Raw genomic sequence first — 16,181 nt, forward strand, 5'->3', positions numbered from 1 at the left:
TTTTGGCATTCACAATGTGATGATCATGATCTCTTCCAAGCTGATTTTATTACTTGACTTTCAAAATTCCAGAACAAACAGCATTTTAAAATTACATCATCAGTATTAAAGGAAAAAAATCCAATTTCTTTCCCCAAACATTTATCAAAGTTTCTATGCAGCAGCCACTATACTAACACTGAAGTTATCAAGAAAGATAGTTGCTACTTGGATTAATTCAGCCTGGTTCATTCAAATAATTTACCAAATCTCTTCCATAGTCTAAATAAAACTTTAGTTTCTAATTTGAATCAGTGAGGTATATATGGCAGGGATGGGGCTGAGAAATGGTAAAATTAGATCATCATTGCTTTCCAAAATGCGTCTGCTGATTGGGGTGGGGATGGGGTAGTAAAATCAGTGGGGAAAAAAGTTTACCATTAATAACCTGCACTTTAAGATACCTTTGAGGGGCTTCCCTGGCAGTCCGGTGGAAGCCTGCGCTCCCAGTGCAGGGGGCATGGGTTTGATCCCCGGTCGGAGAACTACGATCCCATGTGCTGTGCAATGCAGCAAAAAAAAAAAAAATTTTAAAGGTATCTTTCAGTGTGGTATTCCAAAGTCATTTTTTTTTTTTTTTTGTATAGGAAACTGCTGCTGCAGCATGTGGAAAAATATCAACCCTCTTTTCTGCTTAAACCTATAAATCTATACACACTTGACGCACTGATGACTTCAAGCCCTTGATCATGAGGCTCTCTGCTACTTGGAGACATATAACTACACATTTACCATGTTAAAGGCTCTGAGAAGTCCTGCAGCAAAGAATGCTTTTACCTTTGATCCCACAGTACCATCTAGGGTCAAAATATTGAGGCCCAAAGCTGACTACAAGGAAAATAAGCATGCAGGCAGAAAGCCTTCAACTTGGCCCCCGAGTTCTCTGCCAGAATTGGCTAGAATGACTTTTCCTGAAGTGCTGCTTATTAATGTACTGTCTCTGATGGTCCATGAGGAGAGGACACTTCATCAAGCCAGTCTGTCTTTGTGGTGATATCTCTGATGTTGAAAAAGACCGGACCTCTGCCTGAAGGCTTCTCCACATTCATTACACTTGTAGGGTTTTTCCTCGTTGTGGATTCTCACATGCTGAGCGAGATGTGAGTTTAATCGGAAGGCTTTCTGGCAAATAGTACACTTGAAAGGTTTTTCTCCAGTGTGAATCCTGTGGTGTCGAATAAGGTCTGAGGTCAAACTGAAGGCTTTTCCACACTCGTTACACTGGTGGCTTTTGGAGTGGCTGTGGATCCTCTGATGGTGGGTGAGGAGAAGGGCCTGACTAAAGGTTTTCCCACACTCTTTGCACTGACAGGGCTCCTCCTGACTGTGAATTCTCTGGTGTCGATTAAGGTGGGAGCTGCGCCGAAAGTTCTTTCCACAGTGGATACACAGATAAGGTTTCTCTCCAGTATGGATTCTGAGATGTTCCAAAAGGCCTGCATTCTGGCTAAAGACTTTTCCACACTCCTTGCACTGATAAGGCTTCTCACCAAGATGGATTTTCTGATGTCTGACAAGGTGTGAACTTCTCTGAAAGGCTTTCCCACATTCATGACACTGATGACCTTTTTCTCTAGAGCAGATTTTCTGATGTCCAGGAAGACTAGAACTCTGACACACTTCAGCTTCACAGAGCTTTTCTTTCATGTGTGAACTTTCATGCTTAATCAGGTCTGAGTGCTGGATGAACCCCTGCCCGCATTCTGGGCATTTACAGTCAGTCTTCTCCTTGGGCTCAGCCTGCTGCCTATCCAAGTTAGAATCCTTGTAATGAACCTCCATGGGTTCAGATGGTTTCCCAGTTGATTCCACTCTTTCACAGGAGTCTGTCTCTACAACCAACTTCCCATTCTCAATCCTTTTCTCCTCACCTGAAACATTAAGTACATAACACCAATTACTTGTTTTTTGGTGCTCAGGAAAAGGAATCTGCAATTAGGAGGATAAAACTGAATCAAGCCACGTGTGCAAAATGGAAATGTGGATGCTTGTGTTTGCACAGAACATACATGGAATGATACATATGAAAATGTTTCAAAAAAAAAAAAAAAAAAGAAAATGTTTCCCAGTGGCTGCTTTGGGAGAATTATGGTGAGAAATGACTTATTTTAAATGGTTTGAAGTTAATCATGTGATACATATGCATATATACATACAGAGAGAAGTTAGTTCTATGTTCTCTTTTTTTAAAAAATCTGCTTATGGTTTCAGTGAAGAAAATACTGAACATTTTCCTGCCTTCACTCCTTCCTTCCTAAACCCATCCTAAATGCCAATCATTACTGTAGGCACTGAGGTTATCAAGTAGGATAAAAACTTATTTTTTATGAACTCTTTTTTGAAAGGAGACAGAGAATTATAAATAAGTAGTGGGAAAATAACATAAAAGTTTGTGCCAGGCATAGCAGCAACACAGAAGAAAAAAATGACTGTTGCAATTTTATCTTTGAGAGTTTTTTGCTAATCTAGTTTTCTATAAATTACCATAAAATATCAACCACCAGGCAAAACCAGGAAATAAGAACATATTATACTAAAATATTTGAATAATTTGTAATGGCTATATTACTTAAAAAACTTCAGTTCATTTAGGCAAAATGATGAGATCATTGGTCTCAAAATTGAAGAAAAAGCATATAGAATTGCAGGATCTGAAAAGAACATACAATTGAAAGTATTTAAAAGTGAGATTAAACAAACAAGGACCTACTGTATAGCACAGGGAACTCTGCTCTGTGATGGCCTGTGTGGGAAAAGAGTCCAAAAAAGAAGAGACATATGAATATGCATAACTGATTCACCAAACTGTATACCTGAGACTAACATGACATTGGAAATCAACTAGGCACCAATAAAAAATTTTTAAGTGTGGATATATATACAACTGATTCACAACTGATTCATACAGCTGATGGCTGTATGTTCTTGATAACGGTCAGTCATGTGGAAATTAGAAAGCTAGGTCAATTAAATACCCAGGCCAAATAAGAGAAAGGGATAGAACCAGAAATGAAGAAATGAAGACATGCAGACATGGTGCCAATTTTATCACTGATTTGCTGTGTTTCTTAGGTGATTTAAATCCTCTGGGCTCAGTGTCCTCACCAATAAATCAAAAAAACATTAGGCCACAAGACCTTGAGGGTAACATGAAGTCCACAAAAATGTCTTAGCCTTTCCTGATCTCCTTGGACAGCAGTAACTGCTTTCCTGTGTGGTTCAGTAGACCCATTATGGTTCATTGCTTTAATAATTTGCTTATAGATGTGGCACAGAAGAGATAATAAACAAATGTTTGCAAAAAAAAAAAAAATGCTTTTAAATTCTTAACCTTACATGTTGTGCTTCTGACCATCTTCTTTCTTCCCTCTCTCTCTCTGTTTTTATTTTTGTTTGCAATAAACATAAGTTCTTGTGTGAAAAAAAAAAAAAAAACAATGTTTGCTGAATAAAAACTTAGCTCAGACACCAGGGAGAGGGTGAGAGGGAAGAGCAGATAGGAGCATGGAGTCTAGGAACATGAATGGGGTGGAAATGAGAGTAAATGAGAGAATGAGAGTAAAAGAAGGAGTGGATGGAGAAAATAGAAGCGGGAGAGAGAGTCTAAGCAGCACTATAACAAACAAATGAAGCTTACTCTGTGTGAGCAAGATAAAGACAGCAAGCAGAACATTTCAAAAGTGAGAGTAAATGAGAAAGTGAAAATGGTGGGTGGGGGGAGGAGGTATCAGAGAAAGAAAAAGCACATGTTGGGGAGGCAGAGTAGAAACATTAGAAACCTGATTGGGTGTAAAGGCCTTGGAAAGAGGATGAATAGCCCCCATGGGGAGGGAGTGAGAGAACAGGCTTTTCCGAGAGGACAGAATGACACACACAACTAAAAGGGAATGCACGGGCCTCTGACACTGAAAAACAACCTGAACTTTGAGTGTAAAATAACATTTTTCAACAGATCTAGAGGGTAAGGAACAATTTCAAGAATTTACTGTTACTAAATCTACTTTTTGTATTTAAAATATATACCTGTCATTGATTACATGGCACAGATTGATTATTTCTGCAAGGCTGTTTAGAAAAAGTAGACCTCTCTCTTTTGGCTACTTTACTCAGAAAGCTTTCAGAAAAAGAGGACTTTTGAAGCAGACTCAGAAACTGTGCAGGGGAACCAGGCTGTAAGTAAAAGAAGCCTTTACAATTGAAATCAGCCATTCATCAAATAGATATATACTGAAGGTCTACTCTAGGTGAGAGATGGTAGCAGACTCAGGAGACAAAACAAAGCCCTGTCCTTTGGGTCTGGCAGGAGGAAAAGAGAAGTAAACCAGCAATTCTAATATAATATGATCAGTTCTATGGTAGTTTTAGCAGCAGAGGTGGGGAAATTGATCTAGACTTGGAGGGATTTAGGAAGGACAGAGAAAGCAATATCTAAGCTAGCTGTTAAGAAGGAGTAGAAATTAGCCAGGGAGAGTGAGGAAAAAGTATTCCAGACAGACAAGAAGCAAATGGGAAATGGACTCAGCATGAGGAGAAACACACATGACAGCCGATGGAACCAAGGATGACTAATTGTCCCAGTGTGTCTGGGAATGAGGGGTTTCCAGCACATTGAACAGTCGGAATGAAAAGTCTCCAGCAAACAGGGGCAAGCTGGTTATGTCAGGGAACACGAGGCTGCAAGGTCCCCAAGTGCTGGAACATGCCAGGTGAGGCTTCTGTTAAGAGCTATTGGGAGTGATTGAAGGTGGTGGGTTGTTTCTTAGTTCGCTGAAGGTCTTCAAGGAGGGGAGCAACAGTTACGAATTTGTGTTAAAACGGCGGAGAATGAACAAGAGGTAATTTAACTTTAGCGGAAGCACCAAGATGACAGACAGTAAAACAAAAAAGAGAAACAGAGATTGTATCAGACTGGAAAGAGGAGAAGAATGAAAGGGATAGAAATTAGAAAGAGAGATTTCAGAGGCTAGAGCAAAAAAAAAGAAAATCCAGACAACATTTAGAAATAAAAGGCAGTAGTCATTTACAATAACTGGAAGGTGGTAAGAAAAAATAAGTAGTGAATCATGCGGCTGGAATTCTTTCCCTTGGGAGAGAAACAAGCACTCCATTTTAATTCACACCCCTGCCCCCCAGTAACAGGGAGAAGAGGAAGGTGAAGGTTCACACAGGAGACGGATTCACTTTTAATTAAACAGAAAAAACCCAAACTAGAAATGCTCAAAAACAGAAACAAGGGTTAGGGAAAAAGGAAATGTCTGGGGAGATGAAAACTTTTCTCTCTTGATTGTGGTGATGATTAGACAACTGTAATTATTTCATGTTTGTGAAAACTCGTTGGCCTGTACACTTACAAAGAGTGAATTTTACTGCGTGTAAACTAACCTCAATAAACCTGACTCAAAAACAAAAAAGCAAAATGCCAAGGGTGCTGAGCCAGGCCTCCGGGCAGAACCACAAAGCCCGCCACATCTCGCATGCGAAGATGCAGTCTTCTTACCCTTCTCTCTCTCCGGCTGTGGGACGTCACCTTCAGGCTGGACCTGCCGCTCCGGCTCGGCTTTTCCAGGCGCTGTCTCCTCCATGAGCACTTCCTGTTTCTTCGCCTGGTTTGGGTCCTAGGGGTGATTAGGTATACATGGGTTTAGAAGTAAACTGCCGTGAAGAAAAACACTTCAATGTTTAGAAAAGGAAGCGAAGAGAAACCACAGAAGGGCAAAGTAAAGAGGCTGGAGAACCTGGAGCACATTCAGTTTCCTCCCAGCAGAGGCAGGGTGGCTGAGGTAAGAGCTTCAGCGAGAAACAACCAGACCGCAAAGAAACTGAAGCCCAGCTGAGCACCCCCCCACTGCTGAAGTCAGGGCCCCGGCTCTGGCCCAGGGCGTCCACTCCTGCTTTCCTGCAAAAGGGCACACCCGACCCTTACCTCCGGTTGTCCTGTTCCTCCCAGCTCCAGCTGCAAATCCTCCAGGAACACCACCGCGTCTTCCCCGCTCTCCGGGTGATGCTCCCGCAACCGGGCCTGGAGCTCCTCGGGCAGGATGGTCAGGAACTGCTCCAGCACCAGCAGCTCCAGGATCTGCTCCTTGGTGTGGGTCTCAGGCTGCAGCCACTGTCGGCAGAGCTCCCGGAGCCGGCTCAGCGCCTCTCGGGGTCCTGTGGTCTCTTCGTAGCGCAACTGCCTGAACTGCCTGCACAAGGGCTCCTGCCCGAAGCCTCTGCCGTTTCCCTGGAGCTTGACTCGCTGCTCCCGAGCAGAGAGGTGATCCGCCTTCACCACCCGAAGCCCCTCCTTCTTCGGGTTCACAGGAGCCAGGGAAGGAACGGTGCCCCAGGCTGTCGCCATCCCCACCTTCAGACTGCTCTATTTTGGGCAACTTTCTTTTTACTGCCTCCTCAGGGATATCCCTGAAAATGTAATAATAACAAGAATCACAGAAACAGTAATAGTAGTAGTAATGATAATAACTGCAATAGCAGTACCCCTCTGTTGGATTTATACATTTCCAATAATTACTACCCATTTCTTCTCTCTCTGAAACAACCATACAAAATGAGAAGACTGCTTTACTGAAGATTGCCAGCTAACAGCATAAATAACAGATTCAAAAAGTCACCATTCTGTAGCCCTTGATGAAATAACTGATTCAATCAAGGACCACAAATGGGTGAAATCACTGGATAAAAAGAAGTAAGGGGAAAGGATAATCTCAGCCTCAAAGAATCACCACACTGAGTGCTTATGAATTACAAAGGGAAGAATGGCACTATCCAGCAGTCAAATGAAACCTAGCAACACCAACAGGAAGATAACTGACCTCGTGCCTTAATCACTTATGCAGCATTTTTACTAGACGTGTTTAACACGAATCTAATAATAAGGAAACTTTCAGAGAAATCCAGAATGTCCAGAATGCAGCTTAACTACAAGAGGTATGCACTTTTCAAAACACCAATTTCATTAAAATAAAGAGTGTGGGAAAGGTATTTCTCTAGATTAAAGAGATACAGCAAAACGTAACAAGTGAAATTTGCTCTTGAGTAAAAAAAAAAAACACAAATGTTTAGAAGAATTCAGAAATCTGAATAATATATAGGCAAACCAAATAGAGCCCGGAGGCTGTATTTGTACCTAAAGTTTTACTGGAAGCAGGGATCGAACCCGAGTCTCCCACATTGAAGGCAGACTCTTTACCCACTGAACCAACAGGGAAGATTGACTTTTTTTCTTACTGGAATACAGCCAAACCCATTTGGTAGATAGTGTTTACATCTGCTTTCAGAAATACACTAGCAGGACTGAGGACTTAAACAATGGGGCACTGATCCCTGCTCAGTCAAAAATCCAAAAATCTGTGTGCTACTTACTATCTCTGCTGCAAAAATGAACTGATAGGTGAGCAAGGCTAAGAAGCTAAACAGCTTCAACAGGATCAGGACTCAAGCTAGTTCTTTAGACTCCACATGATTTCTAACCAAACACAAACTTTCCCCCACTTCAAGATCTGTAAAACGAAAATACACGTACTATATGTACTGGAAAAACCCACGTATAAGTGGACCCATGTAGTTCAAGCCCTTTCGTTCAAGGATCAACTGGCGTTACCACAGAGACCGTACCACCTGCAAAGCTCAACTATTCTGGCCCTTCATAGAAGTGTGCAGATCTGAGAGTCTCCTAGGCTGGGATACAGTTTTGTGGTCATGTAAGAGAATAGCCTTATTCTCAGGAGACGGTACTTATTTTCAAATGTTGCAAGGAGAGGGGAGTCTGTGGAGAGGTATGTGGAGAAAGGGAGAGAGAAAAAACACAAACGTAGCAGGAAGTTGACAAAAGCTGCTATATGAGGGGTATATAGTATTGACCATACTATTCTTACAACTTTTCAGTAGATTTGAAAATTCTCCAAATGTTGAGAGGGAGAAAAAAGACACAAAATGAATAAAGCTGCTCGTATGTTCATTCATAAGAGCCAATCATCAGAATTAACTAAAAGAATATAAGGATGTTCACAACTTACCTCATTTATTGTCTAGGTACCACACTCTTTTAGTTGCTGGAGATACAGAGATGAAAGAACCTCTGGCCTCTATAGCTCTCTGCCCCACAAGAAATCAAGTAAATACGCAATTACAGTTAAATGTATTAAGTGCCACGGTGAAGGCAGACACAGGATGCTAGCAGCAGAGCTCAGTGGTAAGACACTTAATCCCTATTAGCAGGTCAGAAAAGGCCTCTTGAAGGTGAGCCCTTCTGACTCTTAAAAGACATGTGAAAGTCAGACAAGAAAATATGGAAAGGGTTTTCCAGACAGAGAAAAATCTGAGCACAGAGCTGTTGGAAAACCTCACATGTTCAGGCTAGTTGTTAGTTATGGCTGAGAAAAGGCTAAGTGGGGCTGGAACCTGGGAAACACCTACATGTAAGGAAGAGAAGTAAGAAGAACAACCAGAAAGGTACAAAAACAAAGACAGGAGAATCCAAGAGACAAGGGGATCTATTTCTATAGGTATGGAGTGGTGGAAAGAGCCTGAGCCTCAGACTGGCCTGGGTTCCAATCCAATTCTGTCACTACACTGTTTACTCATTTGCAAAATGAAGATAATACCTAATTCAGAGACATGTTTTGAGGTAAATGAGATAGTATGTCATTATAAAGAATAATAACTAAATACAGCTCTTTTAGAATTTGTTTAGCAAGTTTTCTGGTCAGCACTGGAACCACCCCACCTCCCCCCAAAAAGAAGAGTAACTAACTGATTTCTAACTGGAATTTAAGGAGGCAGTCTCAAGAGTAAAATGTTTCAGTAAGATGAGTTCACCTACAACTTAACATATGCACTTATTTAAAAAGGGGGCTTCCCTGGTGGTCCAGTGATTAAGAATCTGCCTGCTCTGAGAAGATCCCACATGTCATGGGGCAACTAAGCCCATGCTCCGTAACAAAGGAGCCCTCACCGGAGAGACTGTGCTCCACAACCAGAAGCCACCGCAATGAGAAGCCAGGGCATCTCAAATAAACAGTAGTCCTCACTCACAGCAACTAGAGAAAGCCTTGCATGCGGCAATGAAGACTCATCCACAGCCAAAAATTAAAACCAAAACAAACAGAAAACCCCCAAACTTTCCATGTCTCCTTGTCCAAAACTATATCGTACTCAGTAGCATCCGACTCTTTGCAACCCTATGGACTGTAGCCCACCAGGCTTCTCTGTCCATAGGATTTTCCAGGCAAGAATACTGGAGCAGGCTGCCATGTCCTCCCTCCAGAGGATCTTCCTGACCCAGGAATCAAACCTGTGTCTCCTGCATCTCCTGCACTGCAGGTGAATTCTTTACCGCTAAATCATCTGGGAAGCCCATAACTATATTAGTATTTCTAAAAAACCACACAAATAAAAACAAAAAAAAGTCAGTGACTTCCTTGACAGTCCAGCAGCCAAGACCCTTCACAACAAATGCAAGGGTCCTGAGTTCAATCCCTGGTCAGAGAACTAGATCCCACATGCCACATCTGGAAGATCCAGCATGTCAAAACTAAGACACAGCCCAGCCAAATAAATTATATTTAAATAAATATTATTTTTTAAAAAACCAAACAAACAGAGGTCACTGCAACCTCTGTAAAGGCAATTCTGGTCATTGGATAGGGAGAACATCACCCAGCCACAGGAAAATGGGGAAAATGGCACAAGTAAGCAAAAATTACTCTTTCAAAAAACAGGACATTGAAAGGAAAAGGAGAAATAGGACCTAAGCTAGCAGAGGGTAACATAGAGGACAGGTATGTTTGTAAGTTCAATTACTATCTTTATGCCAATCATTTCCTTATTTTTCCGCCCAGACCTCTCAAGAGTGACAGATTTTTCTTCTGGCTATCCAGTTCCTGGACACCTTACAAAAGCCTATCAAACGCAACTTGTCAAAATGAACTCAGAGAGGCTTCCCTGGTGGTTCAGTGGTTAAGAATCCGCCTGAAAATGCAGGAGACATGGGTTCAATCCCTGGTCTGGGAAGATCCCACATGCCTCAGAGCAACTAAGCCTGTGTCCCACAACTGTTGCGCCTGTGCTCTGGGGCCCAGGAACAGCAACTATTGAGCCCAAAAGCTGCACTACTGAAGCCACGTGCCCTTGAGCTTGTGCTCCATAACAAGAGAAACCACCTCAATGAGAAGCCCATGCACTGCAACAAAGAGCACCCCCCACGCCCAGCAATGAAGACCCAGCACAAAACAAAACTCAAAGAATTATACCATCAATCTTTTGAACAGGCTCTTGGTATGTGGGGACTGTTGATTTTGATGACTCTTGAATGACTCTAGAGATAAGTGAAATATTATCTGCCAATTGTTGGCACACACTTCTGAATCAGTATGAAAAAGCCTGACTCACTTAGTGGCTGTGCCCAGTTAGGTTCCAAATTCAGTTCACTGTTATGTAGTATCACTCCCAGCTGATACTTATTTGTCAAAACAGGATTTACAATCCAAAATGCCAATCCTGCTGCAGCTGATTCTTAAACAACAGGACAGTGAACTACATGGGTCCACTTATACATGGATTTTGTTTTTTTCAAATAGGCCCAATCTGCAATGTGGCCCTGTGAGTAGAGAGAGCTGACTGTAAAGTTATACTTGGATTTCCAACTTCACTATGGGCCGCTAACCCGTGTTGTTCAAGGGTCAAATGTATTCTTAAAAGAAGTGAAAAAAAAAAAAAGTGAAAAAATGTCCATGGAAGTAATGATCGTTCGCCAGAAAAAAGTTGGGTATTATGATGGCGAATTTCATTTGACAACTTGACTGCACCACCGGGTACCCAGATATTTGGCCAAACATTACAGTGGGTGTTTTCAGATGAGGTTAACATTTAAATGAGTCGGCTGAGTAAAGCAGATGGCTTTCATTAATGTAAGTGGACTTCATCCAATCGGGTGAAAGCCAGGATAGAACAAAAAGGCTGACGTTCCCCCTGTGAGAGAATTCACCTGCCTGAAGCCTTCAAGCTGAGAAATCAACTTTTTTCCTGCCTTCGAGTCACCTGATCCCAATCTTGCTCTCCAGTCTGTTCTTGAGTTCCCAGCTGTAGATGCTTAAAAACCTGTCAGGTGTTTTTCCTTTGCTCAAAACCTTCCGAATACTCTTCCCAGACCAAGAAATGAACAAATTCCTTACACAATACCCACTTTTTCTACAGGCCTCCGCCCACCCCCATCTCTCTGACAGCATGTTCTACACTTTCCCCTTGTTCACTGTGCTGCAACCACTCTGGGCTCCCAGCTACTCCTCGAGTATAAGGAAGCTCCTGCTTTAGCGCCTTTGCATTTGCTGTTGCTCCTTACTAGAAGATTCGTGTCCGCAAAGGCCACGTAGGTTTTTTTAAACCTCCCTCAGGCTTTTGCTCAGAAGTCACCTTCTAAGGCTTAACTTTATACATATTTAAAATTGAGCTCAATGGATAAACACACACACACACACACACACACACACAGAGAAGATTGTGCCTCTATACAAGAACCACAGCATCAGTCCTCTCCTAGGCCCCAAGATTGACATCTCCTGCCCTCCCCCGCTCAGAGTCCACACGTTTCCTCCATCGGGTAAGGCTTCTCCGCACCCCCAAGGAGTCAGCTGCTCCCCAGCCCACGGGCCGCAGTTATTCCCCATACTGGAGCACAATCACCACTCACCCCTCCAAGGACCCACGGGAAAAGCCAAAAGCTTTCAAACAGCTTGTTAGCTAGCTCTTTACTGAGCAGCCGCTCTCGCTCCGCGGCGCACTTGACTGTCGCTCTAGGAACGCTGGAGGACTGCGGCTCGATGGCCTCCTGCTCCGGCCTCCTGCCCCCGCCTCCCAGGAGGAGGCCAAATTCAGGCTGGTTGGGTTGAGCGCTCTAGGAGTCCAGAGGTTGGGAGGGGTGCCCCGAGGCTACGAAGGGCCTCCAGGTAGGTTTTTAGGTTTCTTAAAATTTTAACCCGAAATTTATTTCATTCATGTAGATGACACGCAAATTCGTGAAACCTTGCGTGTTTTGGGGCTTTCCAGGTTGCCCTCGGTTCAGTTCAGTCCCTCAGTCGTGTCCAATTCTTTGTGACCCCATGGACTGCTGCACCCAGGCTTCCCTGTCCATCACCAACCCCTTGCTAATGCAGGAGACTTTAGAGACCCAAGTTTGATCCTTAGGTTGGGAAGATCCTCTGGAGTAGAAAATGGCAACCCACTCCACTATGCTTGCCTGGGAAATCCCATGGACAGCGGAACCTGGTGGCCCTTAGACCATGGGGTTGCAAAGAGTTGGACATGACTGAGCACACATACACACGCACAGAAACAGGCCAGCTCACTTTAGTGTTATCACAGCTGGTATTCTTTGCTTACTCACGTAATTAAGACACGGACACATATTTTACCATTCTCCCCAATTAAAAAAGTTATCAAATACAGTGGCAAAAATAAATGTAAAAGTTTTTAAGTTGAACATGTATGTATGTACATATGCAAATATACAATGAATGTATATTTGCAAGGTTTAAGGTAACAAAAAATTAAGGAATGTTACCAAATGCAAGGTTGTGTGCCTGATGCAGTAGGCCAAAGAAATAAAAATGTGGGCGTTTTGGAGCAGAGAGGTTTATTGAGGACCAAGCAAGGAAAACTCTTGGTGTGTGCTCAAAAATACCCCCAGTTCCTCAAAGGATTTCACCAAAGCATTTTTTAAAAGTCAGGTGAGGGAGGCAGGGTTGTCAGGAAACTGATCAGCTCTTGCACAGTTCTCTGATTGGTTGGTGTTGAGGTAACAGAGCGGTTAACATCATTACTACTTAATTATTAGTTGTTCAGTTGTGTCGAAGTCTTTGCAACCCTATGGACTGTAGCCTGCCAGGCTCCTCTGTCCATAAAATTCTCCAGGCAAGAATAACTGGAGTGGGTAGCCATACCCTTCTCCAGGGAGTCTACCCGATCCAGGGATCCAAACCCGGTCTCCTGCGTTGCAGGCAGGTCCTTTACCCAGGCAAATAAGGCAGTCTGAGTCACCTTTATCGGTACTTAGGGCCTGTAGGTCTAGAGGCATGATCATCAAGTATTGCAGCTCTTCCCTTTGGTGGTAATGTTAGCATCTGTAGAACAACCCAGGAGAGTGCATCAGATACTATTATCTATGTACATCAGAGAGGAGCTACAGTAGAAGATAGGAGGGAGGTATCTGTACCAGGAAGATCCCATAGGGTCCTCCTCAATTACAGTCTATTACTACGGGAGAGAATAAATCAACCATTATTCTCTGCAAAGTATGTGAGGGGTAGGGGTGGGGGATAGGGTGGTGTCACTACCAAGATAAATTGTGCCAAAGAAAACAGAAGTATTCCCTCTTTTGCCCACATCATCACAAACTGTATTTTTATTATCTGTGAATAAAATAAACCCTTAAAAAAATCTGAACAAACTGGTTTAATCAGTTGGTAATTTTGAAATAAATATCTTACTAACCATTGTTTTATCACACAATTCACATTGTTTCAAGCCTGAAATGATCATAACAGAAAAAAAATTCCATTATCAGGAGAGTTCTTTTTCCCCTTGTGTGTCAAAAACTTAAAACTATCTTTTAACTCTAAAAAAAGTTAAAGTAAAATCTATACTTAAAAACTTTTCCTTAGGCTCACAAATCCAATCAATGCTAATATTTTACTAATTAAAAGTTAGTAATTCTGTCCTGAAGGGAAAATACGTATCTCATTTTTTTAAAGAGATTTCCCTCAAAAAAATTATACAAGAGGTAAACATAAATTTCAATTTTAAAAGGAAGCAAATATATCCTAATTCACTTATTCCCACTTTCAAACTCCCTACCATGGTTGGCTTAAATGTCACTCATATTATCAAGGCTGAGATTATTGTCATTGCATTGGATATCCCATGAAAATAAAAACACAATGAAGCTAGACAAGGAAGGGCTTTTTAACAAGAATTCAAGGTGTGCATTTTTAAATAGGCTGTATTTTTTGGAAGTGGTACAGGTAGATAAAGTGAGAATAAATCAAAATACCATTTTTACCAAAACAGAGCTACATTTCACTAATAAAACAAATCAATTTTTGAACTTGAGATTTTCATTTTCTAAGATTATCCTCATTTCTGTAAACAAAATGGTCATCTGTATGTTTCCATCAGGTCCAGGTCCATGATATTTAAAATAAAAGCTTCCTTTTCTATATGATCAGTAGAGGCACTACTGCATTATAGCCATGAGATACAAGTATCTTTTTGTAATGATTCTTTCCACTATTCTCTCTGCTTCCACCCATACTCATTCATTACTTTGAATTATGACATAGAAAAATGTGTAGTCAATCATTGTTCTAAACAATCAAAAACTTCCAGATGAATTTAATAAACTTAACTCAATAGTTTAGTTCTAGGAAATCCATAACTTTAAAACCAGCATATTAATAGACTAATAACTACAAATGCTAAAAAGTCATTTAGTAAAATTCAGCAAACATTTCTGAATAAATGGGGAAACTCCTAATAAAATAGGAATAGATGGATACTTCCTTTATATGGAAAAACACACACATACACATATCTCAAACCAAAAAACCTCCCTCATGCTTGATAGTGAAACTTCGTAAGTATCTTCATAAAAATGCAGCTGAATTTATTAGGTTAAGAGCAAAGAAACGAGGAATTCCCAAGGGATCCAGGGGTCAGGACACCAGGTTTCCAGCGCAGAGGGAAATCAGATCCTGCATGCAGCTTGGTGCAGCCAAAAGAGAGACAGAAGTCCACCAACCTTACCTTGGTTTACTTAGGAGCCACAGTTTCTGAGCTGCATCTTTTCCTCACGTGAGAAAGACAATTCACTGAATAGCTACTAGAGTTTTTAGGACTTAACAGGCAACATGATCAAGTGTTTCCCAAAAAAGCAATTCAAAAGTCAAATAAGGGGAAGTATCTTCAAGTTTTGTTAATAACAAACTGATTTATTTATTTGAAGAGTTCTTATGATCAATAAGAAAAACATCAGAAACTCAGTAGGAAAATACACAAATATATAATGTGGATAATTCACACACACACAAAAGAATTACAATTATTATACATACTCAACCATATTCTTAAATAAAAATGAAATGCATTTTTCACCTATCAGACTGGGAAAGATTCAGATTCAAAAGGTTTAGAAATACAATATTGGCAGGTGAGTCTGTAAACCAGTGCATCCTCTTTGGAATGCAATGTTAAACAATGGCTATTAAAAGCACTTTGAGGTTAAATGTAATACTCTTAGACTTTGACCACTCTATCAAAAACGTCCACCATTTCTGGCTCTAGCCTCTTCTTTTCTTCATAGCATACTACAATTTATAATTATTTGTCTGTTAACTATTTAAAGTCTGTCTCCCCAGTTAGCATGTAAAATTCTATGATGGCAGGTATCAAGCCTAATTTGCTTTTTGGTTTATCCCTAGTATCTGCTATATTGCCTAGTACATGGAAAACACTTAAATTAGTAAATACCTTCCCTTTGATCCAATAATTCCACTTATAAGTGGCCATTTTTAGATGACACAAAGCATTCTTTTTCACCCAATAATTAATTCTATTTTTAGATGAGCACGCTACAGATGATAACACTCATATATCCACAAAGATTTTCACTACAAGTATTGTATAATAGCAAAATACAAAAAACATCTTAAACATCAGATATAATATGGTTCACCCATACATTATAATACTATAAAGTCATTAAAAATATATATTTATATGGATTGATATAAAACATCTCCAAGCTATGTATAGATTCTTCTGTATAGTGTGGTATAAATGGAAATATACATACCTAACAAGAGGGCTTTCACCCAACTCTCTTTGGGAAAATCTCAAGCTAGTGTGATCCAGTGTCTGTCAAGTTACATACTGGCGTAAAAGTGCCTTTCTACATAAACTCTGCCCTGCCAGATTCTAGAGCCACATCCTTTCACTTTCAGTTCTGTGGGCTTCCCAGGGTCTTGAGGTTTGAAAAGGGGCTTACCAAATTAGTTTTCATTTGTACTGAAGTCTGAGTTTGCTCAGATATCACTAGATGACAATAAAGGTCTTATCATAGACCACAAGTGGAGCTCACTCTAAATGTC

The 16,181-nt window shown here is 41.1% G+C and overlaps 1 protein-coding gene and 1 non-coding gene across 3 annotated transcripts; one reads left to right on the forward strand and one right to left on the reverse strand.

The window, feature by feature from the left end:
- Positions 1 to 29: 29 nt before the first annotated feature.
- On the reverse strand, positions 30 to 11,840 carry ZSCAN26 (zinc finger and SCAN domain containing 26). 2 transcript variants are annotated; one of them, XM_070456879.1, is made up of 5 exons: positions 11,729 to 11,840; positions 5,963 to 6,444; positions 5,537 to 5,654; positions 2,750 to 2,782; positions 30 to 1,910 (listed from the first exon to the last, which is right to left on the reverse strand). In XM_070456879.1, exons 2-5 carry the CDS (start codon positions 6,380 to 6,382, stop codon positions 1,009 to 1,011), a joined length of 1,473 nt encoding a protein of 490 aa, XP_070312980.1. In that variant the 5' UTR covers positions 6,383 to 6,444; positions 11,729 to 11,840; the 3' UTR covers positions 30 to 1,008. The 2 variants fall into 2 exon arrangements, with proteins under 2 accessions (XP_070312980.1, XP_070312981.1); XM_070456880.1 differs by lacking the exon at positions 2,750 to 2,782 and having other exon boundaries at positions 11,729 to 11,839.
- LOC139031621 (U7 small nuclear RNA) lies at positions 8,703 to 8,766 on the forward strand. Its single transcript, XR_011484129.1, has one exon. It is a non-coding gene; the product is annotated as a U7 small nuclear RNA (small nuclear RNA).
- Positions 11,841 to 16,181: the final 4,341 nt, after the last annotated feature.

This window comes from Odocoileus virginianus, chromosome 27 (assembly GCF_023699985.2).
Source record: "Odocoileus virginianus isolate 20LAN1187 ecotype Illinois chromosome 27, Ovbor_1.2, whole genome shotgun sequence".
NCBI lineage: Eukaryota > Metazoa > Chordata > Mammalia > Artiodactyla > Cervidae > Odocoileus > Odocoileus virginianus.

Bases quoted from the DNA above. Each gene is read 5' to 3' on its own strand.
- ZSCAN26 (XM_070456879.1), bottom strand. From the start codon at position 6,382: ATGGCGACAGCCTGGGGCACCGTTCCTTCCCTGGCTCCTGTGAACCCG. The intron at 5,655-5,962 runs GTAAGGGTCGGG...AATCACCCCTAG, and splicing joins GAGGAACAGGACAACCGGAG to GACCCAAACCAGGCGAAGAA. The intron at 2,783-5,536 runs GTAAGAAGACTG...TTTCCCACACAG, and splicing joins ACAGCCGGAGAGAGAGAAGG to GCCATCACAGAGCAGAGTTC.